The sequence below is a fragment of the Penaeus chinensis genome, chromosome 24 (assembly GCF_019202785.1).
Source record: "Penaeus chinensis breed Huanghai No. 1 chromosome 24, ASM1920278v2, whole genome shotgun sequence".
NCBI lineage: Eukaryota > Metazoa > Arthropoda > Malacostraca > Decapoda > Penaeidae > Penaeus > Penaeus chinensis.
In genome coordinates this window covers 34,321,922-34,346,658 of record NC_061842.1, presented here as the reverse complement: position 1 = coordinate 34,346,658, position 24,737 = coordinate 34,321,922, and the positions used below count along the sequence as shown (strand labels likewise).

Below are 24,737 nucleotides of genomic sequence, written 5' to 3'. Positions count from 1 at the left end.
TAAATTCTCTCTCCCTCTCTCTCACTCTCTCATTCTAAATTTTTGACATTTTCCCCCTTCTCTCTCCTCCTGCAGCATTGGCCATGAAGGACCACATCAGCGTGAAGTGGCAGCCTCCGCAGATGCAGAACGTGATGGTGCGGGGCTACACCATCGGCTGGGGCAAGGGCATCCCCGACGTTTATTCCAAGATCGTCGACAGCAAGCAGAGGAGCTACGTCATTGAAGGATTAGGTACTTTAAAGTTTAAAGTTTAGTTTTGATTCCATTTGTTACAATGGATATTCGTGGTGTGACTTACTGTCTGGTTTTCATTTTTGCTTCTATACTATCCCCTGGTGCAAGGAATGGAATGGCCGGGGTTGATACCATCCACTGGGGGCGAGGGATTCGAACGCAGGGTTACCAAGTTTGCTAATTACGAAACCCTACCAAGCTGCACCACAGCAGGGGAGTGAATATGGAGGGAGAGGGGGGAGTGGAGAGGGGGTGAGGGATGGGAAGGGTGAGAAGGGGGTGAGGGAGAAAGGTGGGAGAGAGAGAGGGGGAGAGGGAGGGCAAGGGAGTCCCCCGACGTCTATTCCAAGATCGTCGACAGCAAGCAGAGGAGCTACGTCATCGAGGGTTAGGGGGAGAGGGTGAGGAGAGGGATTAGGGGTAGTGGGGGAGGAGGGAGAGGGGGGGGGGGTGAGGGAGAGGGGGAGGGAGAGGGAGAGGGAGAGGGGGATAGGGAGGGGGAGAGGGGTGAGGGAGAGGGTGAGGGGAAGGAGGTTGGTTTTTTTAGAATATAACTTAGGGAAGGGGGGGAGGGGCATATTTTCTGGTACGTAAATATAACTCGTGGCAGGGAGGGGGATTTTTCTGATGGACGGGAAATAACCACAGGGACGAAGGGTCTATATTCGATCCGTAAAATACGAGTCGAGCAAGAGTTTGGGACTTTCTCCGATACGTGGAATAAAAACCGTAAGAGCGAGGGAATACCGCAAGAGAAAACGGAAATGAACTTAACACCAATCCGTCAGCAATGGATAAGCGTTCTCATTTTTATTAATATTTTCATTTCTATTAATTTATATTCCCACACCCCCAGAACCCAATGCAGAGTACGCAGAGATCGAGGTTTTTTTTTTAATTTATTTTTTTATGCATAGAACATGAGCTGGGAGATTGAGGGAATTTATCTGAAGCGTTAAAGATCAGCTGGACGAGCGAGGGGGAATTTTTTTTCTGAAACGTAGAATATAACTTGGGAGAATCAAGGAATTTTCCTGAAGCATAAAATTTAACCTCGGGGAAAGAGAGAGTTATTTCGGTGTGAAGAATCAGGAAATTTTTCTGAAGTATAAAAGGTAACCTTGGGGATCGATATTAATATATTCATTTCTATTAATCTTATTCCCACGCCCCCCAACCCCCCCTCCCTCCACCCCCCCCCCCACCCCCCACCCCTCCCCCCCTATCCCACGCCCCGCCCCCCCATCCACCCGCCCTCCCCCCCCCCCCCCCCCCCGCCCCCCTCACCTCCACGCACCCCCCCCACCCCCTCTTCCCCCCCCCCCCCCCCCCCCACACCACGCCCCCCCCCCACCCCCCGCCCCTCCGCATCCTCCCCCCCCCTCACCCCGCCGTCCAACCCCCCCCCCCCCCCACCCCCCCCCCACCCCCCCCCACCGCCCACCCCCCCTCACCGCGCCCCCCCCCCCCCCCCCCCCACGCCCCCCCCCCCCCGCCTCCAACGCTCCTCGCCCCCCCCGCCCCCACCGGCCCGCCCCCCCCCCCCGCCACTCCGACACCCGACCCCCCCCACACCACCCCCAACCCCATCCCCCCCCCCGCCCCCCCCCACGCCCCAACCCCCCCACGCCCCCTCCCCCACCCCCCCACATCCCACGCCCCCCCCCCCCCCCACCCCCCCCCTCCCCCGCCACCCGAACTCCCACGCCCCCCCCACCCCCACGCCCCTCCGCTCCCCCCCACCCCCCCCCCCCCCCTCCCCCCCCACTGACCCCACCCGGACCCCCCCCCACCACCCCCATCCTCGCCCCCTCCCCCCGAGCCGCCCGTCCCCTCCACTCCCCCGCCCCCCCCGCCCGCTCCCCCCCCACCCCCCCCCCCCCTCCCCCTCCCCCTCCCCTCCACGCCCCCCCCAAACACCCCCCGCACCCCAGCCATCCCCCCCCAGAACCCAACGCCGAGTACGTCATCAGCCTGCGAGCCTTCAACAGCGTGGGGGAAACGACAAGCCCCGTGCTACGAGCAGGTCCGAACGCGTCCTCCTGAGCCCCCTTCCGCCCCCACCCTCACCCCCCCTGTGGGCCTGAAGGCGGAGGTTCTCACGCCCTTCACCGTCGCTCTGCAGTGGACGGATACGACGCTCAACCGAAACCAGGTATGGGTCGGTTCTAAAATCTACATAGAGACGTGAAATGGACAACAGCCAAGATAAGAAACGATACAATTTATTGTTGGTTGTAAATTCTACATATACACGTAAAATGGACAGCAGCCATAATAAGAAATAAGTAAATTCTATATAGAAATGTGAAATGGGCAGCAGGCACAATAAGAAACGAAAATTGAAACGCATAAAAAAAATGGGTATGTCAGGTATGATTAGTTGTAAATTCTACATGGAAACGAGATAATTAAAACTCATATTGAAAATAGATCTATCAGATATGGGTATGTTAGTTGTAAATTCTATATCGAAATGTGAAATGGACAGCAGCCATAATAAGAAATAAGACAGTTAAAACGCATAACAAAAATGGGTATGTCAGGTATGGTTAGTTGTAAATTCTATATAGAAACGTGAAATGGACAGCAGCCATAATAAGAAACGATACAATTAAAACTCATAACGAAAACAGATGTGTCAGGTATGGGGTGCCAGTGTTGGTTGTAAATTACGTATAGATATCCACGTGGAAAGGGAATTAGGCAGAATAAGAAATGAAATAAACAAAGAATTAGAATAGATATATTGTAATTTAAATAATTAAAATTGATATATTGTATTTAAGATAATTGAAATAGATATATAAATAGATAATTGTATATTAAATAGATATATAAAATAGATGATTAAATATTAAATAGATAATTAAAATAGATATAAAAAATAGATAATTAAAATAGATATAAAAAATAGATAATTAAATAGATATATAAAATAGTTAATGAAAATAGATATATAAAAGAAACACACACGCACATATGTGCGTGTGTGAGAGTGTGTGTTGTGTTTGTGTCTGTTGTGTGTGTGTGTGTGTGTTGTGTTTGTGTGTGCGTAGATATATTTGTATGTTTACATTTAGGTAATTATGATATATATGTCTTTATGATATATATGATATATATACTAATTTTTTTTTTCTTCTTTTTCCTCCTCTTCACTTCCTCCTATCTTTAATCCTCTTCTTTCTCTCTCTATTCTCCCTCCTCCTCCTCCTCTTCATCCTCCTTCTCTTCCTCCTCCTCTTCATCCTCCTTCTCTTCCTCCTCCTCCACCTCCTCCTCTTCCTCCTCCTCCTCCTCCCTCTCCTTTTATTCCTCCCTCCTCCTCCGCCTCCTCCTCTTCATCCTCCTCTCTCTCTCCTCCTCCTCCCCCCTCTCTCTTCCTCCTCTCCCTCTCCCTCCCCCCTACTTCCTCCCTTCTCCTTCTCCCAGGCCCCCCACCCCCCCCCTCTCTTCAGCCTCTCCCGCTCTCGCTCTCTCTCACTCTCTCTCTCTCTCGTCATTAACAACTCCTCCATCTCTCTCCTTCTCAAGCTCACGATCTCGTCCTCTTCTCTCTCTCATCATCATCTCCCCCCCAACTCTCTCTCTCCATCTCCCTCTCCCAACCTCCCAATCCTCCCCCTCTCCCCTCCATCGCTCCCTCCCCCTCTTTTCCACCTCTCTCTCTCCTCCTCCCTCAATCATCTCTCTCTCTCTCTCAATCCCTTCCCCGTCTCTCCTCCCTCCTCCGACCTACCCCGCCAAAAACAGTATATCACAGCGAACACGCGCTTCTACACGGTGCGTTACAACACCCCCCTTCGCCTCGGCCACTGATTCGGTCGAGCACCAGATTCCGTTGCCGCAATGCCTCGGACGTTCACCTGCCTCATCGACAACCGCAACCCAACACGGTGACGAGTTTCGCCGTGAAGACTAGTAAGGTGGGTGTGGGTAGGGAAGGTTAGGGTGTTGGTGAAGTGGGAGGGTGAGAGAAGGGAATGGAGGGGTGGTGGGAGGGTGAGGGGAGTAGAGTGTAGAGGGAAGGAAGATGGAGAGGGAGGGTGAGAGGAGGGGGAGGAGTGGGGTGAGAGGAGAGGAGGGGGTGGGAGGATGATAGGGGAAAGAGTGAGGAGAGAGAAGAGGAGAGGGGAGTAGGAGGGGAAGGAATAAGGGAGAAGGGAGAAAGGGAGGGAGGTAGAGGGGTGAAATGGAAGAAAAGGATGGAGAGAGGGTGAGTGAAAGGAAGGAGGTGAAATGAGGAAGGAGGGAGAGAGTGAGTGAGAGAGAGAGGAGAGAGAGAGATGAGAGGTGAGGAGAGTGAGGTAGAGAGAGAGAGAGAGAGAAGAGGAGAAAAGGGTTGAAAAGATGAAGTATGTTATATTCAATTCATATTATATTCAATTCATTTTATAATCAATTCATTTTTATTCTATTAAAATATATTTAATTTATATTCAATTCATATTATATTCAATGCATATTATATTCAATTCATATTCATTTTATATTTTATTCAATTTATATCCAATTTCTATTCAAATTATATTCAATTTCTATTCAATTTCTATTCAAATTCTATTCAATTTCTATTCAATTTCTATTCAATTTCTATTCAATTTCTATTCAAATTCTATTCAATTTCTATTCAATTTCTATTCAAATTCTATTCAATTTATATTATATTCAATGTATTCCCTCGACCCCCACCAACCTCCCCTAACCTCTCTCTCTCTTTCCCTCTCTCTCTCCATTTATCTCTCTGTTCATTTACTTAATTCAACCCATATTCAAACTTAATTCCCTCGATTTTCATCTCCACGACCTTTTTTAACTTCCCTCCCCCCCCACTCCCCTCCACAACCTCGCCTCCACAACCTCCCCTCCACAACCTCCCCCCCTCACCTCCTCCCCCCCCGCCCCTCCACTAACCTCCCCCCCTCCTCCCTCCACGCCACAAATCGCCCCTCTCCCCCCCTCCACAATCTCCCCCCTCACCCTCCACTACCTCCCCCCCTTCCCCTCCTCCCCCCTTTCCCCTCCACAACCTCCTTCCTCCCCCCCTCACTCCCGCCAACCTCAACCCCCTCCCTCCACTTCCACAACCTCCCCCCCTCTCCCTCTCACAGCCTCCCCCCCCTCGCCCTCCACAACCTCCGCACCCCCTCCCCCTTCCCCCTCCACAACATCCCCCCTCCCCCCCCCTACCCTCCACAACCTCACCCCCTCCCCCCTCCCCATCCACAACCTCCCCCCCGTCTCCCCCTCCACTCCTTAACCTCCACTCCCCCCCCTCCACAACCTCCCCCCCTCGTCCCCTCCCCCCCTCCACAACCTCCCCCCCCCCTCCCCTCCCCCTCCACAACCTCCCCCCCCCGCTTCCCGCCACTCCACCAACCTCCCCTCCTCCCCCCTTTCCTCCCCCCGCCCCCCCCCCCCTCACCCTCCACTCCCACAACACTCTCCCCCCCCCCCTCCCCCCTCTCCCTCCCCTCCCCCCCCCCACCTCCACAACAAAACCCTCCCTCCCCCGCCCCACAAACCTCCCCCCTCCCAAAAACAACAACCTCAGCAACCTCCGCCCCACTCTCCCACCACATCCTCCCCGCCCCTCCACACCTCCCCCCCTCCCCCCCCTCATCCCCCTCAACCTCCCCCCTCCCCCCACTCCACAACCGCCCCCCCTCCCCCCCACCACTCCCCCACAAACCTCCCCCCCTTCCCTCCACAACCGCCCCCCCGCCCACCCCCCCCACTCCCCCCTCCCCCAGTCCACAATCCTCCCCCCCCCTTCCCCCACAACCTCCCACCGCCCCCACTACCACCATCCTCCCACCCCTCCCTTCCTCCCCTCCCCGCCACAACCTCCGCCCCCCTCTCTCTCCCCCCCTCCACAACCTCCCCCCCCTCCCCCCACTGTCCTTATCCTCCCCCCCCCCCCTCATCCCTCAACCTCCCCCCCTCCCCGCCACAACCTCCCCCCACCCCCCTCCACAACCTAATCCCTCCTCCCCTCCACATCACTCCCCCCCCTCCACAACCTCCCCCCCCTTCCCTCCAAAACCTCCCCCCCCCTTCCCCCCTCACCCCACTCCACAACCGCCCCCCCTCCCTCCGCCCCCCCTCCACCCACATCCTCGCCCCCCTCCACCCCCCCGCCACAACCTCCCTCCATCCACAACCAAACCTCCCCCCCTCCCCGACTCCACAACCTCCCCCTCCCTCCCCCACGTACTGACCACAACCTCCCCACCTCCCCCACGCCATTCCACAAAACCTCCCACCGCCCCCTCAACCCTCCACAACCTCCCCACCGCCCATCCTCCCCGCCCCCTCCACAACCTCCCCCCCTCCCCAGCTCCCCCCACAATATCCTCCCCCCCCCCCCCCCCTCCCCTCCCCTCCACAACCTCCCCCCCCTGCCCCCACATTCCACAACCTCCCCCCTCCCCCACTCCTCAACCTCCCCGCCCATCACCCCCTCCCCTCCATAAACCTCCCCCCCTCCCTCCCCCACTCCGCAACCTCCCCCCTCCACAACCGACCCCCCTCCCCTCCTCAACCTCACCCCTTGTCCACACCTCCCCACCCCCCCCTGCCACACCTCCCCCCCTCCACAACCCCCCCCTCCACAACCTCCCCCCCGCCACCTCCACAACCTCCCCCCCTCCCCCACTTCCACAACTCTCCCCCTCCCCCCCCCCTCCCCTCCCCTCCACAACCTCCCCCCGCCCCCCCCACATAACCTCCCCCCTCCCCTTACCCCTCCACTACCTCCCCCCCTCCCCCACCCACAACCTCCCCCCCTCCCCTCCCCTTCCCACAACCGCCCCCCCTCCCCCCACTCAACCATCCCCCCCTCCCCCTCATCCACAACCTATCCCCCCCCCTCCCCTCCTCAACCGCCCCCCCAGTCACCCGTCCACAACCTACCCCCCTCTCCCCGCCACAAAGGTGCAACCTCCCCCCCTCCCCTCCCCTCCACAACTCCCACCCTCCCTCCCCCTCCACAACCTCCCCCTCCTTTCCGCCCCTCCACGGCCACAACCGCCCCCCCCCCTCCACTACCTCCCTCCCCTCCACAACCTCATCCCCCCTCCCCTCCACTCCACAACCCTCCCCCCCACCCTCCACAACCGCCCCCCTCCACATAACTATTCCACTTCCCCCCTCCCACTCCACAACCCTCTCTCTCTCTCCTAACTCTCACGGCATCACTCTCAACTCTCACCCCCTCTCACTCATGATACTCTTACTCTTACTCCTGACTCTTTTAACTCTTATCTCTTACTCTTACTCTTACTCATACTCATAACTCATACTCATACTCATAAGACTCAACTCAATACTCATACTCCATACCTTCATTACTCATACTCCATACCATACTCATACTCATACTCTTACTCATACTATGCCGAACTCTCTAACCTCTCTCTCCCTCTCCCTCTTCCGCACAGGGTCGCCGAGAATCTCCGTGGAGCCTGGTGACCTCCAACACCACCCTCCAGGCCCGCCCCCTCCCCCCCCGCGCGACATCACCGTGGTCCCCATCCCCGGGGAGCCCCACACCATCGTCTTCAACTGGCAGCCCCCGAAGCAGGCCAACGGCAAGATCACAGGTCAGGGAGAAGGCCTTTAGGGTCTTTATTTTTGAGAAATATGTTTTTATTTCTTATAAGATATGGATTATTGTTATTATTATTTTTTTTGTTATTGTTACTTATTTATTTATGTTATTTGTTGTTGTTGTTAAGGATTTTTGATACTGTTGTTGTTGTTGTTATTATTATATTTATTATTATCATTATTATTATTATTGTTATATATATTTTTTTTTTGTTATTTAAGTCTAAATGTTTTAAATAGGCCAACGGCAAGATCACAGGTCGGGGAGAAGGCCTTTAAGGATCTTGATTTTTGAGAAATATATTTTTATTTCTTATAAGATATGTTTCTTGGCTGTCGTTTAGGGATTTTTGTTATTATTATTATTATATATTTTTTTAAGTTTTGTTATTGTTTTTTTTTTTTTGTTATTGTTACTGTTGTTGTTGTTATTGGTGTTATTATTATTATATATTATTTATTTTTTTGTTATTTAAGCCTAAATGATTTTATATATAGGCCTACGGCAAGTTTTCAGATGTTTTTATATTTGAGTAATGATATATTTAAATTTCGGCTGTCGTTTAGGGTTTTTTGTTGATTTTTGTATTATTATTTTTTATATATATTTGTTTGTTATGTAAGTCTAAATGTTTTAAATTTAGTCTAAATAAATAAGTCGATATAAGCTGACTATGTTTTATGTATTTATCATTGTGTATTATTTATTATTATAAGTATATAGATTATTTATTTATATTATTATTATTTATAGATTTCGAGTATTATTAGAGAGTTATCCTAGTATTATTATTAGTATTATAGATTTTTATATTTTTGTTTTTGTTTTTTTTTGTTATTGTTACGTATTTTTTTTTTTATTATTATTGTTTTATATTGTTTCTTTTGGCGAATTTTAGGCTAAATGATGGATAGAGCAAATTATTTAATATTATAGTTTTATTAGTTTCCTAGTTATTTGTGTTAGTATTATTTTTGTTACTATTATTAATTATATATCAGTATTTATATAAGTAATTCATTATTATTAGATATATTTTGTTTTTATTATATTTGTTGTAAACTTGTTTTGCTGTTGCTTTTTATTACTGGTTTGTTATTGTTTTTTTTATCGGAATCTTTAGTCGAGTTTTATTGATTGTTTAAATTATATTTACTATGATTCTTTATTTTAGTTGTACTATTATTATTATAAGTATTACGGGTATTTCTATTACTCTTTGTATTATTTTTTGCAGTACGCTTTAATATATTAAGCTGGTGTTTTTCCCCTCTAATATTATTCTTTATCGTTTCTTCCCTCTCTTCCGCTTCCCCTCTTTTCTCTCATTATCTTTCTCTCATTTTCTCTCACTCTCTCCTCTATTTCTCCTTCTCTCTTTATCTGTTTTTTTTCCTTCTTCATAGCTCTCACTCTCTCTCCCTCTCTCTTTCTCTACAGAACTCTCCATCTCTTTTCTTCTCTTTCTCTCCTTCTCTTTCTTTTTCCCTTTTTTTCTTACTTTTTCCCATTATCTCTTTCCCTTCTCTCTTTTCCTCATTATCTTTTTTCTCTCTTTTTCCCTCTTTCCTTTCTTTCTCTCATTGTTTTTTTCCTTTCATTATTTTTTTTTTTGCCTCTTGGTTGTTTTACACCTGTGTTTAATTTTTTACTTATTTATGTTATTTTTTGTTTCCTCATTTTGTTCCCTTCTCTTTCTCTCTTTCTCTTTTTTTCTCACCCTCTCTCTTTCTCCCTTTCTCTTATCTTTCCTCTTTTCCTTCCTTCTCTCTCTTTATCTTAATCTCCTCTTCCCCTTTATCTTAATCTCTCTTCTCTTCTCTCTCTCTTCTTTCTTTTCCCCTCCTTTTTTCTTCTCTCCCTCTCTCTCTTTCTTTCTCTCCCTCTCTTTTTCTCTGTATCTCCTCCTCTCTCTCTCTCCTCCCTCTCCTCTCCTCTCTCTCTCTCTCCCTCTCTCCTCTCCTTTCTCCAGCTCTTTCCTTTCCTCTCTTTCTCTCATCTGCCTCTCCTCCTCCCTCCCTCTTCCTCCCCTCTTTTCTCTCCCTCCCTCTTTCTTTTCTTCTCTCTCTCTCTCTTTCCTTCCCCCCCTCTCTCTCCTCCGTATCCCTCTCTCTCTTCCCTCTCCCTCCCTCTCTCCCCCCCCCCCTCTCTCCCTCCCCTCTCGCTTTCTCTCTCTTTTCCCCCTCCTCTTTCTCTCTCTCCCTCCCTCCTCCCTCCCCCCTCCCTCCCTCCCCTCCCCTCCCTCCCTCCCTCCCTCCCCCCTCCTCTCCCTCACTCCCTCTCTCCCCTCCTCTCCCTCTCCACCGCTCTCTCCCTCTCTCCCCCTCTCTCTTCGGGCTCCTGTCTCTCTCCTCTCTCTCTCCTCTCTCCTCTTTCTCTCTCTCCCCCTCTCCTCTTTCCTCCTCTCCCTCTCCCTCTCTCCCTCACCCCTCCCCTCTCTCTCCCCCTCTCTTTTCTCTTTCGCTCCCCCCTCTCCTTTTTCTCCCTCTCTCTTTTCTCTCGCTTTTTTCCCTCTCTCCCTCTCTTTCTCTCTGCCAATAAGTGTTTAGGGGAGTGGCTTTAATATTTTTTTTTAAAGCCTTGTTTATTATTAGTTTATTTTTAAATTTTTTTATCATTATTATCTTCGCTATTAGTATTTTTTAAGTTAGTAGGGGAAAGTAGTATTTTGCTTGGGTTATATGGGTTGTGCTTTTTTTTTCTTAAATTTTAGTTTTAAATTTTTTTTATTTTATTTTCATTCTTTGGGGGGTTTTTATCAGTTACATGAGTTTTAATTATTTATCAAGTTATTAAATTTGATAATCAATTTTATCTCGTGAAATGTTTCGTTTCATATTTTATTCTTATAAACCTTTTTCATCCAGTTTTTTTATATTTATTATATCACATTTCACATTATTTGCAAATTTCAACATTTATCATCCCTCATCCCTCTTTTTTTTCATCAATTAATTTATTATTTTTCATCATTTTTCAGTATTTTTCATTATTTTATCATCAATCTTATCATACAGTTTTTATTTTAATCATTATATTTTAAAACCCCCCCACCCCATTATCAGCCCCTAAGATCAGTTATCATCCCGTTTTCATTTATCCCTTTATTATTTTCACATCAATAGAAACCAATTCAATTTCATCGTCAATGTATTGATAATTGCCAACGCCCCCGAAATCCGAGACCTTTTCGCGTTATCATTTCGTAAAGTGAAAGGCCTTCGCATATTCGTGCGTTTTTTTTTTTTTTTTTTGTATTTCGCTTCTTTTCTATCTTATTGGCTTCCCCCCCCCTCCCCTTCCCTCTTTCCCCCTTCTTCTTCTTCTCCTTCTCCTCCTTCTTCTTCCTTTCTCCTTCTCCTCCTTCTTCTTCTTCTCCTTCTCCTTCGCCTCCTTCTTCTTCTCTCCTTCTCCTGCCTTCTTTTTTCCCCCTCCTCCTCCTCTTTCCTCCTCTGGACTCCTCCTCATCATGTCCTCCTCCTCCCTCCTCCTTCCTCCCCTCCTTCCCCTACTCTTCATCCTTCCCCTCTTCTCCTCCTCCTCCTCCGCCTCCTCCTCCCTCGCCGCCTCCCCCTGCCTCTCCTCCTCCCCTTCCCCCTCTCTTCATCCTCCTCCCCTTTCCTCCCCCTCCTCCTCCTTCCCCCTCCTCCTCCTCCAAACCTCCTCCTCCTCCTGCACTCCTTCCGTCATCCTCCTCCTCCTCCTTCCACCAACTTCCTCCACCTCCTCCTCCTTCCCCAATGCCCAACCAACACCTCTCACATACTGATCAACTGATCAACTGATCAACGTACTGATTCAACTCTTCACGTACCTATTATTCAATACTCGCCTCGTCCTTATCAGCTACCTCTTTTTCCTTCATCCTCCTTCCTCCTCCTCCTCCTGCCCCATTTGCAACCATCAACCGCGCACGTACTGATTAACTCATCACGTCCTCCTTCCCCCTCCTCTTCTTCATCTCTTCTTTCCTCCTCCTATTCCTACTCCTCCTCCTCCTCCTCCGTCCCCTCCACTTCATCCTCCTCCTCCTCCTCCTCCACCTCCTTCCCTCCTTCCCCTCCTCTTCATCCTGCCCATCTACTGCCTTCCTCCTCCCTCCTCCTGCCCCCTTACCCCCTACTCTTCCTTCCTCCTCCTTTCCCGCTACTACCCTCCTCCTCCTCCTCCTCCTCCTCCTCCTTCCCCAATCCCAACCAACACCTCTCACATACTGATCAACGTACGTTAGACCAATCTCAAGTACTGATCTACTGTCTTACTACTAATTAGTACTTCAGTACCCTCAAACAGGCTACCTCATCTTCTACACGACCGACGCCAACGGAGACTGGGTCATGGAGGAGGTCAAGGGCGACCGCATGACCTTCCGCGTGCACGGCCTGACCCCGACGACCCTCTACTACTACAAGATGCAGGCGCGGAACGTCAAGGGCTTCGGACCCTTGTCTGGGGTCGGCAATTTCACGACGATGGTGGCAGGTGAGGGGTCGCTGTTTTTTTTGGGGGGGGGAGGGAGGGAGCCTTGGGGGGGGGGGGGGGGGGGGAGGGGGGGGGGGGTGGGGGGGGGGGGGGGGGGGGGGGGGGGGGGGGGGGGGGGTGGGGGGGGGGGGGGTGGGGGGGGGGGGGGGGTGGGGGGGGGGGGGAGGGGGGGGGGGGGGGGGGGGGGGGGGGGGGGGGGGGGGGGGGGGGGGGGAAGGGGAGGGGGGAAGGGGGAAGAATGGGGCATGGGAGGGAGAGGGACACACGCATGCATGCACACAGACACACACACACATACATACATACATACAAATAAAGAGATTGAGAAAGTTAGAGAGAGAAGATGAGAGAACAGAGAGAGATAGAGAGAAGAGGGAAGGGAGAGAGAGAGAGTGAGTGTAGTAGAGAAAGGGGGGAAAGAGAGAAAGAGAAGGACAGAGAAAGAGAGAAAGAAAGAGAGAGAGAGAGAAGAATCAAGAGCAAGCAAGACCGAGCGAGAGCAGCATTCCATCCCAATCCAATACCTCATTCCCCAACCCCCTATTCCAGGCCTGGACCGAGCGACCGCCCTGCCCCCGACACCAGGCTGGTTCCTGGACCAGAGCAGCCTCATCGTGCTGGCCGTCGCGGGTGTCGGTGGCGCGCTGACCGTCCTGGGGGCCCTCGTGGGGCTCGCGTTCTACTGCCGCAGGAACAAGCCGATGCCCAGGCACGGCAATCTGTGAGTCTGGGGTTTTATTATTGTTATTATTGTTATTGTTATTGATATTTTTCTTCTTATTATTATTATTATCATTATTATCATTATTATCATTATTATTATTATTGTTATCATTATTGTTATTGTTATTATTGATATTTTTATTCTTCTTATTATTATTGTTATTGATATTATTATTATTGATATTTTTCTTGTTATTATTATCATTATTATTATTATTCTTGTTATCATTAAATTATATATCAAATTACAGGTCGCACCGCGGTGCGGGCAAATCCGGCACGGGTCTGGGGGGCAGCAGCCTGGGCAGCTCAGGGGGGGGAGGAGGAGGAGGCCAGCCCGAGCTCAAACCCCCGGACTTGTGGATCCATCACGACCACCACCTCGAGATGAAGAACTTGGATAAAGGGGACGACAGAGGGGGACGTGACGGCAGGGGTGGCATGTCCTCCTCTGAGCCCACCGCAGACAGCCCGTGGATCTGATCGGGGGTAAGGGGGGGAGGAGGGAGGGGGGAGGGATGTGTGGCGTGCGTGAGGTGTTGTGGGTGTGGTAGAGAGATGTGTGTGTGTGTGTTGTGTGAGTGTGTGTGGTGTGTGTGGTGTGTGTGTGTTGTGGTGTTGCTAAAAGAAATAAAGGGTTTTGATATTATTTAATTTTTCTTTTTGCATAGTTCTCTTTTTAATTATATTTTAACAGAGTTTCATTTCGCTCTCTCTCTCTCTCCTCCCTTTCCTAGTCTCTCTCTCTCGTCTTAGATCAAACCCTATATATTAGCCATTACTAGTTTAGACTAAATTAGTTAATCCCTAATTCTTCTCACGTTTCTCTCTCATCTCGTCTCTCTCTTCCAGTCGTCTCTCTCTCGCCTCTCTCTCTCGCTCTCTCTCTCTTCTCTCTATCTCTGTATTATCTATCTAGTCACGGTGCCTCTCTCTCTCTCAACTCTCTTTTCTCTTTTCTCTCTCTCTCTCCTCTCCTCTTCTCTCTCTCACTCTCTCTCTTTCTCTCTCATCTCTCTCTCATCTTTCTCTCTCTTTTCCTCTCTCTCTCATCTCTTCCTCTCTTTCTCTCCTCTTTTTTTCTCTTTCTCTTCTTTCTGTCCCACTTCTTTCCATCCATCTCTCATTCTCTCTCTCTCTCTCTTTTCTCTTTTCTTTTCTCTCTCTCCATCTCTTCCCTCTCTCTCTCTCCTCTCTCTTTCTTTCTCCTTTCTTTCTCTCTTCTCTCTCTTCTCTCCTCTCTCTCCTCCCTCATCTCTCTCTCTCTCTCTCATCTCCTCTCTTCTCTCTTCTCCTTCCCTATCCTCCTCTTCTTCTCCTCTCTCCATTCATTCTCTCCTCTCCTCTCATTCTCTCTCTCCCCTATCTCTCTCTTTCTCACTCTTCTCTCATCTCTCATCTCCTTCCTCTCGTCTCTCTCTCTCTACCTTCTCTTCTCCTCTCTTCTTCTCCTTCTCTCTTCTCTCTTCTCTCTTCATCTTTCTCTTCTCTCTTTCCTTTCTCTCTCCATCCTCTCTTCTCTCCTTCTCCCTTCTCTTCTTCTCTCTTCTTTCCTTCTCTCTCTCTCTTCTTTCTTTCCTACTCTCTCTTTCTCTTTTCTCTCCTCTCTCTCTCTTCTCTTCTCTTTTCCTCTCCTCTCCTTCTTCTACTCTTCTCTTTCTCTCTTCCTTTCTCTCTTCTCTCCTCTCCTTTTTCCTCTCTCTATCTTTCATCTTTCTCTTTTCTCCTCCCCTCTTCTCTCATCTCTCTTTCTTTTTCTCCTTCTTTCTCTCTTCCTCTTCTCTCTTCTTCTCTCTCTTTATCTCTTCCCCTCTCTTCTTCTTTTCTCTCTCTTTCTTCTTCTCTTTCCTCTTCTTCTTTCTCTTCTTCTTTCTCTCATTTCTCCTCTTCCTCCCTCTCTCTTTTTCTCTCCTTTCTCTCTTTCTCTCTTCCTCTCTCTTCTCCTTCTCTTTCCTTCTCCTCTCTTCTCTCTCTCTCTCTCTCTTCTCTTCTCTCCTCTCTTTCTCTCACTCTCCTCTCTTCCCCTTTCCTCTTCTTTTCTCCTCTCTTTCTTTTCCTTCTCTCTCTCTCTTCTCTCTCTTTTCTTTTCTTTCCTCCCTCTTTTCTCTCTTCCTTTTCCTCTCTCTTTCATTCCTTTCTTTCTTCTTCTCTCTCTTCCTCTCTTTCTTCTCTCTTCCCCTCTTTCTCTCTCCTCTTTCTTTTCTTCTTCTCTTTCTTTCTCCTCTTTTTTCTCCTTCTCCTACTATCTCTCTTCCTTTCCCCTACTCTTCTCCTTTTCTTTCTCTTCTTTCTCTTTCTCTCTCTCTATTTCTTTCTTCTCTCTCTCCTTCCTTCTTCCTCTCTTCTCTCCTCTCTCTTTCTTTCTCTCTTCTCTTCTCTCTCTCTCTTCTCCCTCTCCTTCTCTCTCTTCTCTCCTTCTCCTTCTCTCTTTTTCCCCCTTCTCTCTCTCTTCTCTCTTTCTTCTTTCTTTCTCTTTCTCCTTCTCTCCTCTTCTCTTTCTTCTCTTCTTTTCTCTCTTTCTTCTTCTCTCCCTTCTCTCTCCTTCCTCTCTCTCCCTTTCCTCTTCTCTCCTACTCTTCTTTCTTCTCTCTCTCCTTCTCTCTCATCTTCTCTTTCCTTCTCTCTTCTTACTCTCCTTTCTCTCTCTTTCCTTTTTCTCTCTTCTCTTCTCTCTCTCCTCTCTCTCCTCTTTCATCTCTCTTCTTCCTTCTCTCATCTCTCTTTCTCTACTCTCCTCTTCTCTTCTCTCTCTACTTCTTTCTCTCTTCTCTTCTCTCACTTCTTCTCTTTCTTTCTCTCACTTTCTTTCCTCTCTCCTTTTTCCTTCTCCTCCTTCCATTCTCTTTCTCACTCCTCTTTCTCTACGCTCTTCCTTTCTTTCTCTCTCTCTTCACTCTTCTTTTTCTTTCTCTTCTCTCTCTTTCTCTCTCCTTTCCTTCCTCTCTCTTCTCCTCTTCCCCCTTCTACTCATTTTCCCTTTTCTCTTCCTTCTCTTCCTCTTCCTCTTTCTTCTCTCTTTCTCTCTCTATTCCTCTCCTTTTCTCCCCCTTCCTCCTTCTTTTTCTCTCTTTCCTCTCTATCTCCCTTTCCCTTTTTCTTTCTCTCCCTCTTTTTTCTCTTCCCCTCCCCTTTTTCCTCCTTTCTCTTCTCTCTCCCTCATCTCTTCTCTCTCTCTTTCTTCTTCTCTTTCTCCCTCCTTTCTCTTCTCCCCTACTCTTTCTCCTCCCTTTTTCCTTCTTTCCCTCTCATTCTCTTCTCTCTTTTCTTCTCCACTTCCTTTCTTCCTTCTCCTTTCCCTTCCCTTTCTTCTCTTCCCTATCTCTTCTCTCTCCCTTTTCTTCTTCTCTCCTCCTCCCCTTTTCCTCTTTTCCCTTCCTCTCTCTTTCTTCTCTCTCTCTCCTTCTCCTTCTCTCTCTCCTCTTTCTCTCCTTCTCTCTCTTCACTCTCTCCTTTCTCATTTCTTCTCATCTCTTTCTCCTTCTCTCCTCTCTCTCCCTGCTCTCCTTCCTCTCTCTCTCTCTCTCTCTTCTTTCTCTCTTCCTTCTCTTCTCTCCTCTTCTTATCTCTTCCTCTTCCCCTCTCTTCTCTCTCTCACTTCTCTCTCTGGTCTCTTCTCCTACTCTCCTACCTCTTCTACTCTCTCTTTCTCTCCTTATTCCTCTCTCTTCCTCTTTCTCTCTTCTTCTTTCTCTCTCTCCTCTCTTCTCTTCCTTCTCTCTCATCTCCTTCTCTCCTTCTCTTCCTCTATTCGTCTCTTCTCCTCTCCTTTTCTTATCCTCTCTTCCTTCTCTTCTCTCTTCTCTTCCCTCTCTCTCTCTCTCTCTCTCTCTTCATCTTACTTATCTCTCTTCTCTATTCCTTCTCTCTCTCTCTTCTTCTCTCTTCTTCATCTCTTCCTCTTTTCTTCTCTCCTCTCTCATCTTCTCTCTCTTCTCTCCTCTCTTCTCTCTTCTCTTTTTTCTCTCTTTCACCTCTCTCCTTTTCCTCCCTTCTCATTTTCTCTCTCTTCTTCTTCTCTTCTTCTCTCTCTCTCTCTTCTTTCTTCTTTCTCTTCCTCTTCTTTCATCCTTTCCTCTCCTCTTTCTCTTCCTCGTTTCCTTTCTTCTTTTCTCTTCTCTCTTCTCTTCTTCTCTCTTCTCTTTCCTCTTTCACTCTCTTCTTCTCTTCCTCGTCCTCTCCCCTCTTCTCTTTCCTCTCCTCTCTTTCTTCTCTCCTCTACCTTCTCTCTTCCTCTCTCTTCTCTTCTTCTCTTCTCTTCTTCCTCTTCTCTCTCTCTCTCTCTCCTCTCTCTCTCTTTCTTTTCTCTCATCTTTCTCTTCTTCTCTCTTCTCTTCTCCTCCTTCTTCTTCTTCTCCCTTCTTCGTCTCATTCTTTCTCTCTCTTCTTCGTTCCTCTCTTCTCTCTTCTCTTTCTCTCCCTCTCTTCTCCTTTCTCTCTCTCTCTCTTCTCTCTCACTCTCCTTTTCCTTCTCTCTCTTTCTCCTCTCTTCTCTTCTTCTCTCTCTCTACTTCTCCTTCTTTTCTCTTCTCTCTTTCTATTCTCTTTCCCTCTCTTCTCTCTTCTTCCTCTTCATTTTCCCTTTTCTCCTCTCTTCTCTCTCTTTCTCCTCTCTCTCTCTTTCATCTTTCTCTTCCTCTCTCTTTTTCTCTCCTTCTCTCTTCTCTCCTCACCCTCTCTCTTTCTCTTTCTCTTTCTATCTCTCTCTTCTCTACTCGTTTTCTCTCTCTTTCTCCTCTCTCTTAATTCTCCTCTTCCTCCTCTCTCTGCTCTCTCTCTTCTTCTCTTTCTTCCTCTCTCTTTGACGAACGTCTCCATACCGGGCCACCTACCGGGGTAAGTTTTTTTTTTGTTGTCTCTCCTCTCGGCTTTTCTTTCTCCCGGCTCGTCCCTGTCTCTGTTCTCTCTCTCCCTCTTTCTCCTCTTTTCTCCTCTTTCCTCTCCTCTCGTCTCTCTTCCTTCTTTCTCTCGTCTCTCTTCTCTTTGACAGAGCACTCCATACCAGTCCCCCTACCCGCGTAAGTTTTTTTTGTTGTTTTCTCTCTCTCCTTTTCTTTCTGTGTCTTTGTCTCTGTCTCTGTCTGTTCGTTCCCCCTTGCCCCTTTTCTTTCTCTCTCTCTTCTCTCCCCTCTCTCTCCCCTCTCTCTTCTCTTGACAGACGTACCCCCATAAAATCAAAAACCATCTGCGTAAGTTTTTTGTTGTTGTTTTTTTTTTCTCTCTCCCCGGGCTTTCTTTTCTCTGTCTCGTTCTCTGTCTCTCTCTTCTTCTTCCTTTTCCCCTCATTCTCTCTCTCTCTCCCCTTTCCCCTTTTGGGCGCGTCTCCATCCTTTTCCCCCTATCTGCGTAAGTTTTTTGTTGTTGTCTCTCCTCTCGGGTTTTCGTTCGTTCTCCTCTCTCTCTTCTCTTTTCCTCTCTCTCTCTTCTCTCTCTCTCCCTGCTCCCTCTTGACGACGCACTCCATCATCCACCTACCTGGGGTAAAATTTTTTTTTGTTGTTTTTCGTCTCTTTTTTTCTTTTGTGTCTCGTTTCTGTCTCTGTTCTTCGTTCTCTGTTTTCCCCCTCCCCTCCTTCTGTCTCTCTCTCTCTTCTCTCTCTCTCTCTTGAAAAGACTACGCCATACCAGGTCAACCTTTCTGCGGTAAGTTTTTTGTTGTTGTTTCTCCTCTCGGGCTTTTTCTTTCTCTGTCTCGTTCTCGTCTCCCTCTCTCTCTCCGCTTCCCCCTCTCTCTCTCTCTCTTGACCGTACTCCATACCAGTCCAAACCAATCTGCGAAGGTTTTGGGTTTTTGTCTCTCTCTCTTCCCCCCGGGCTCGTTCGTTCCTCTCTCCTCTCTCATCTCTCTCTTCTCTCTCTCTCTCTCTCTCTCTCTCTCTCTCTCTATCTCTCTTTTGACAGACGTACGCCATACCAGTCCACCTACCTGCGTAAGTTTTTTGTTGTTGTCTCTCTCTCTCCCACGGTCTCAGTTTCTAGTCTCTTTCTCTCTCTCCTCTCCCCGCCATCATCGTCCTCTCTCTCTGCTATCTTCTCTTTTTGACAGAGAACGTACGCCATACCAGTGCCACCTGACCAACTACCCTGCGTAAGAAGTTGTTTGTTGTTGTCCTCTCTCTCCTCTCTCTACTCGCTCAATCTCTCTTCTCTCCTCGATCCTCTCGTCTTCGGTCTCGTTTGTTCTCTCTCGTCTCTCCCTCTCCTCTCTCTCTCCTCTCTCGCTCTCTCTCTCTCTTCTCTCTATCTCTCGTTTGACATGAGACGTACTCCTTACCATTCCACCTACCTGCGTTGAGTTTTTTTTTGTTGTCTCATTCTCTCCGCTCTCGGTCTCTCTCTCCTCTCTACGTCCTCGGGCTCGGAGGCTTTTTCTTTCTCTTTCTCGTGGCTCGTACTCGTATTTTCCTCATGTCTCTCTCTCTCTTAGCTCTCTCTCTCTCCTCTCTCTCTCCCTCCGCTCTCCTCTCTCCATCTTGACACAGAACGTATTGCCATAAAAACCAGCAGTCCATTCCACTACCTGCCGTAAGGTTTTTTTTGTTGTTGTCTCCTCTCCTCTCCTATCTCTCTCTGTGCTTTCCTCCGTTTCTCTCTCTGGCATCGTCATTGTCAACTTGCTCGCTGCTCTCTTTCCTCCGTCTGTCCTCGGTGCTGTCCTCGTTCTTTTGTCTTCTCTCTCCTCTCATCTCTCTCAATTGTTCTCCTCTCTCACCCGCGTCTCTCTCTCTCGCTCTCATCTTCTCATCTCTCATCATCTCTCATTTTTGTCTCTCTCTCACTTCTTCCTCCTCCTCTCTCTGCAGTTCTCGTCATCTCTCTCTCCCGTCTCTTTCTCTCCTCTCTCTCCTCTCTCATCCTCTCTTTTGACAGATGTACTCCATAAAGTAGCTGTACTTACTTCTTACCTCCTACTCAGGTCCACCTACCTTGCGTAAGTTGTTTTGTTGTGTCCTCTCTCTCTCTCTCTTCTCCTCGTTCTCCTCCTCATCCTCTCCGTCTCTCTCCGGGCCTCTCTCTTCAATTCTCTCTTCGGATCTCTCTTCTCTCCTCGGTCCTAATACGCTATCCGCCTCTTGTCTCTCTCTATCTCATCCTCTCTTCGTCTCTCTCTTCTCTCTTCTCGGCCTTTCATCTCTCCCGTCCTCCTTCTCATACAATCCTCTCGCTCTGTCCCCTCTCTCATTCCCTCCCCTTCCGGGCCTCCTCCCTATCCTGTCGTGGTTTTCCTTCCTCTTTCCTCTCTCCACTGGCTCTTTCTTCATTTGATTCACACATTTGCTCTCCCTAAGCTCTCGCTTTCCCCCGTTCTCTTTTCTTCTCTTTCCCATCCTTCTGAGCCCTGGTTCTTTGTCTCGTTTTCTGATCGCTCTTCGTTCATTCTCCCCTCTCTCCTCTCATCGCCGCTCCTCCTCATCCTCTCTCTCCTCTCTCATCCTCTCATTTTGGTCTCTCTCCGCCATCCTCTCTCCTCTCTCTCTCTTCCCTCTCTTCATCCCTCTCTCCTCTCCTTCTCCTCTCTCGTCTCCTCCCAGCTCTCTCTCCATCTCTCATCCCCCATCATCCCCTCTCTCTCTCGTTCCTGTTCCTTCTCTCTCTCTCCTCTCTCGCTCTCTCTCTCTCCTCCATCTCGCTTTCGCCCCTCTCCAACTCTCTCCCCCTCGATCTCCCTCTCTCCTCTCTTTCCTCTCCTCTCCTCACTCCATCAACTTTCGCCCCCTCGGCACTCTCTCTCTCCCACCTCTCCTCTCTTCTCTCATCTCTCATCTCTCCTGTCTCTCTCGTGGTCTCTCTCATCTTCTCTCGTCTCCTCCTCGTTGTGTCTTCTCTCGTTCTCTCTTCTCTTCCTCTCTCTTATCTCCCTCCATGTCCTTTCCTTGCCCCTCTCTCATCTCTCTGTCCTCTTCTCGTCCCTATCTCCTCTCTCTCTTTCCTGCTAACTCTCTTTACTCATCTCATCCCTCTCTCCTCTCATCTCTGGTACTCCTCTTTCCCCTTTTCTCAGCTCTCTCTCTCCCTCCTCCTTCTCTCCTGCTATCTCTCCTCATCGTCTCGCTTGACAGACAAATACAGACTATGATGCTGCCTATATGGCCATTCCACACTATCTTCTGCGTAAGTTGTTTGTTTTCCCCTTTTCACCTCTCGCGACCTCCTCCTCTCCGCTCCTAAGACTCACCACTCTTCTCTCTCCTCCTCCCTCTCCCTCCGGGATTCCTCTCTCGTCTCTCTCTCTCTCTCCGTCCCTCTCTCCTCATCTCTCTCTCGGTTCTCCCTCTCCCTCCCCCTCTCTCTCCTCATCCTCTTCTTCACTCCCCGCCATCTCTCTCTTCCATCCGTTTCTTCCCTCTTTCCCTCTCTGTCATATCGCCTCTCCTCTCTCTCTCCGCTCTGCTCGGCTTCCTCTCCTCCTCTCATTTCTCTCTCTCTCGTCCCTCTTTCTCCTCTGTCTCCCTCCTTGCCCCCCTCTCCCCCTCCTTTCCCCCCCTCTCTCTCGCCTCTTCTCTCCCCCTCGCCTCATGTCTTCCTCCCATCGCCCCCTTCTCTCCACTCTCCTTCTCCTCTCCCTCTCCCGCCTCTCCACTCCTCTTCTCGTCCATCTCTCTCACGGCTCTATCTCTCTCCTCGCTTCGATTTCCCCCTCTCTCCTTACTATCATCCCCACGTCTACCATCGTCTTGCCCTCCCGTCTCTCTCCATCTCCTCTCTCTCTCCTCCGTTCGGCCTCTCTCCTCTCTCGGCCTCTTTCTCTCTCTCTCCACTTCTTCAGGGAGCTTTCTTTCCTGTTTTCTTTTTCTTTTCTGTGTTTCGTTCGGTCTGCGTACATTCTGTCCTCTGGGGTCTCGTTTTCTGGCTCGTATTCTTCAAATGTGTTCTCCTCATTCTGTTCTGTTCTCTGTCTCGTTTTTCGTTATCTGCTCTCCTTTCCCATTGCTCGCTCTGGTCCTGTCTCGTTTTCATTCCTCATGATCCTTCTCTCTCCCTCTCACTCTCTCTCCCCTCTTTATTTATTGATATTTCTCCCTCTCTATCCTCTTTCATTTCTCCTCAGCTTCTCTCATCACCTCTCTCATCTCTCTTTCTCCTTTTCCATACAAAGTCCATACCAGTTGTTCCAACCTAACAGCGTAAGTTTTTTTTTGTTGTCTCTCTCTCTCCCCTCTCTCTCCATCCGGCATCGCTCTTCCCCTCTCTCAGCTCTCTCTCACCTCCCTTTCTCTCCTCCCTCATCATCGCGGGGCTCTCCTCCTCCTTCCTCTCTTCCTCCTTCTCACTCTCTTCTCGTCCTCTCTTCTCCACCTCTTGTCGCTCTCCTCTCGTGGACTTCTCTCGGGGCCTCGGGGCTTCTTTCTGTGTCCCCCCTTGTTCTCGTCTCTAGTCTCCGTTTGTTCTCTTTTTGCTCTCCTCAATTCGTCTTGTGCACTCTCCTCTCTCTTTCTCTTGTTTCTTTCTCTCCTACTGATTCTCCAGTTACTCTTTTTTTCGTTAGTTACGTAAACCTCTTTTCTTTCGTTTACTCTTTTTCTCTTTCTTTCTCTTCTCTTTGGCTCTTTTCTTCATGTTCTGTTCTACCTCCTCTCCTATGTTTGCTGCTTGCTCTCTCGCCCTCTCGTCTCCTCATCGCTGCACTCCTCTCTACTCTGCTCACGGTCTCAACCAATGGCTCTCGCTACACTCCGTCTCCCTCTCTCGATCCGTTCTCTCCGCCACCGTCTCGCTCGTCTCCTGCAGTCTCAACCTCCGCCCCATCTAGCTATGCTCTACTCATGTTGTGCTCTTCGTCAATTTCTCAATCCTTCCCCTCTCCTTGCTCCGTCATCTCATTCTCATCTCTCCGCCTGCTCACCTCCTCATCTCTTTCTCTCTCTCACGAGAACATCTCTCGCGCTCCTCCCCCTCTCCTCTCATCTCACTTCTCATCTCTCACTCTCTTGCTCTCCTCTTCTCTTCTCTCATCCCTCGCTCTCATCCCTCTCGCTCTCTTCTCTCTATCTCCAGCACAACTCCTCCTCATCGTCGTTCTCCCCTCTCTTTGGTCCGACGTATGCCATACCAGTCCACCTATCTCACCTAGCTGTCGCCGTAGAATGTTTTTTTTGTTATCCATCATCGCTCTCGGGGGGCTTTCCCTCTTTCTCGGTCTCGTTCGTGTTCTCCGCTCTCCTCCTCCATCTTCCTCTCCACTTCTCTCTCCACCCGTCCTCTCATCACTCCTTCTTTGTCTCTCTCATCTCTCTCTCTCTCCTCTCATCTTTTGACATAGACGTATGCATAACCATCCACCGATCTGCATATCTCTGCGTAAGTTTTTTTTTTGTTGTCTCCTCTCCTCGGAGGGCTTTCTTTCTCTCTTTCGCTGTCTCGTTTTTTCTCTCTCCTCCTCTTTCTTTCTCTATCTTTTCTCTTTTCTGTCTCGTTCTGTCTCGTTCATATCTCTCATATTTTCTCGTCTTTTGTCTCTCTCTCTCTCATTTTTGTCTCTCCTTCTCATCTTCTGTCCGTCTAATCTCTCTCTCCACTCTCCTTCTCGCTACGCTCTCATCGTCTTCTCTCTGTATCTCCTCTCTTCTCCCCCCTTTCTCTGCTCTTTTTTCTCCTCTCTCTCCCGCTCTCTTTCCGTCTCTCTCCGCCGTCTTCCTCCCTCCTCCTCCCCATTCGCCTTATTCTCCCCCTCATCGCTCTTTTTTTCTTTCTTCTTTCCTTTCTCTCCCCTCTCCTCTTTATCATACTCCACCGTATATATTTAGGAAAATTCCTTCAAAGGGGTAAGGATATTTTCATTATTTATCATATATATTCCTAGAAATTCATCCAAATTCCCAGAAAGGCTTAGAAAACTGCATTTATTGATATTCTTTTAGTTTATCATAAGTCCTAAGTCTTTCTATCTGCTTCAGAGTTCTTTCAAAGATTCGTAAATCCACGATGAAATCCTGGATTACCTGTGAGTTTTCCTCATAATTCCAATTCTTCCTAAGTCCAGATTCCGGCAAAATCCTTATGTGTATTTAAGATTTCTCGTAATCTGTCTCTTGCTCTCTCTCTCTCTTTCTCTCTCTCTCTCTCTCTCTCTCTTTCTCTCTCTCTTTCTCTCTCTCTCTTGCTCTCTCTTTCTCTCTCTTTCTCTTTCTCTCTCTTTCTTTCTCTCTTTTTCTTTCTCTCTCTCTCTTTCTCTCTCTCTCTCTCTCTCTCTCTCTCTCTCTCTCTCTCTCTCTCTCTCTCTCTCTCTCTCTCTCTCTCTCTTCGTCCCTTCCTTTTATCCTATTTCTCTTACTTTCCTCCATCTCTTCATTTCTTCAGTTTATTCTGTTTTCCTCTTTCTCTTCTCCTCTTCCTTCCATTTATTCTCTCTCTTCTCTCTCTCCTTCTCCCATTCCCTCCTTTTATTCCTCTCTTCTCTCTCTCCTTCTCCCATTCCCTCCTTTTATTCTCTCTCTCTCCTTCTCCCATTCCCTCCTTTTATTCCTCTCTTCTCTCTCTCCTTCTCCCATTCCCTCCTTTTATTCCTCTCTTCTCTCTCTCCTTCTCCCATTCCCTCTTTTTATTCTCCCTCTCTCCTTCTCCCATTCCCTCCTTTTATTCTCTCTCTCTTCTCTCTCTCCCTCTCTTCTCTCTCTCCCTCTCTTCTCTCTCTCCCTCTCTTCTCTCTCTCCTTCTCCTATTCCCTCCTTTTATTCTCTCTCAC

At 48.7% G+C, this 24,737-nt stretch overlaps 1 protein-coding gene across 1 annotated transcript in view; it reads left to right on the top strand.

Moving 5' to 3' along the window:
- LOC125038078 (neogenin-like) overlaps positions 1 to 24,737 on the top strand; it is a 59,247-nt gene that overhangs the window by 22,119 nt on the left and 12,391 nt on the right. Inside the window, 8 exon segments of the mRNA XM_047631317.1 lie at positions 76 to 234; positions 2,186 to 2,241; positions 2,243 to 2,424; positions 7,558 to 7,844; positions 12,146 to 12,334; positions 12,884 to 13,055; positions 13,309 to 13,530; positions 18,956 to 18,984. Of these exon segments, the coding sequence (XP_047487273.1) occupies positions 76 to 234; positions 2,186 to 2,241; positions 2,243 to 2,424; positions 7,558 to 7,844; positions 12,146 to 12,334; positions 12,884 to 13,055; positions 13,309 to 13,530; positions 18,956 to 18,984 (1,296 nt within the window).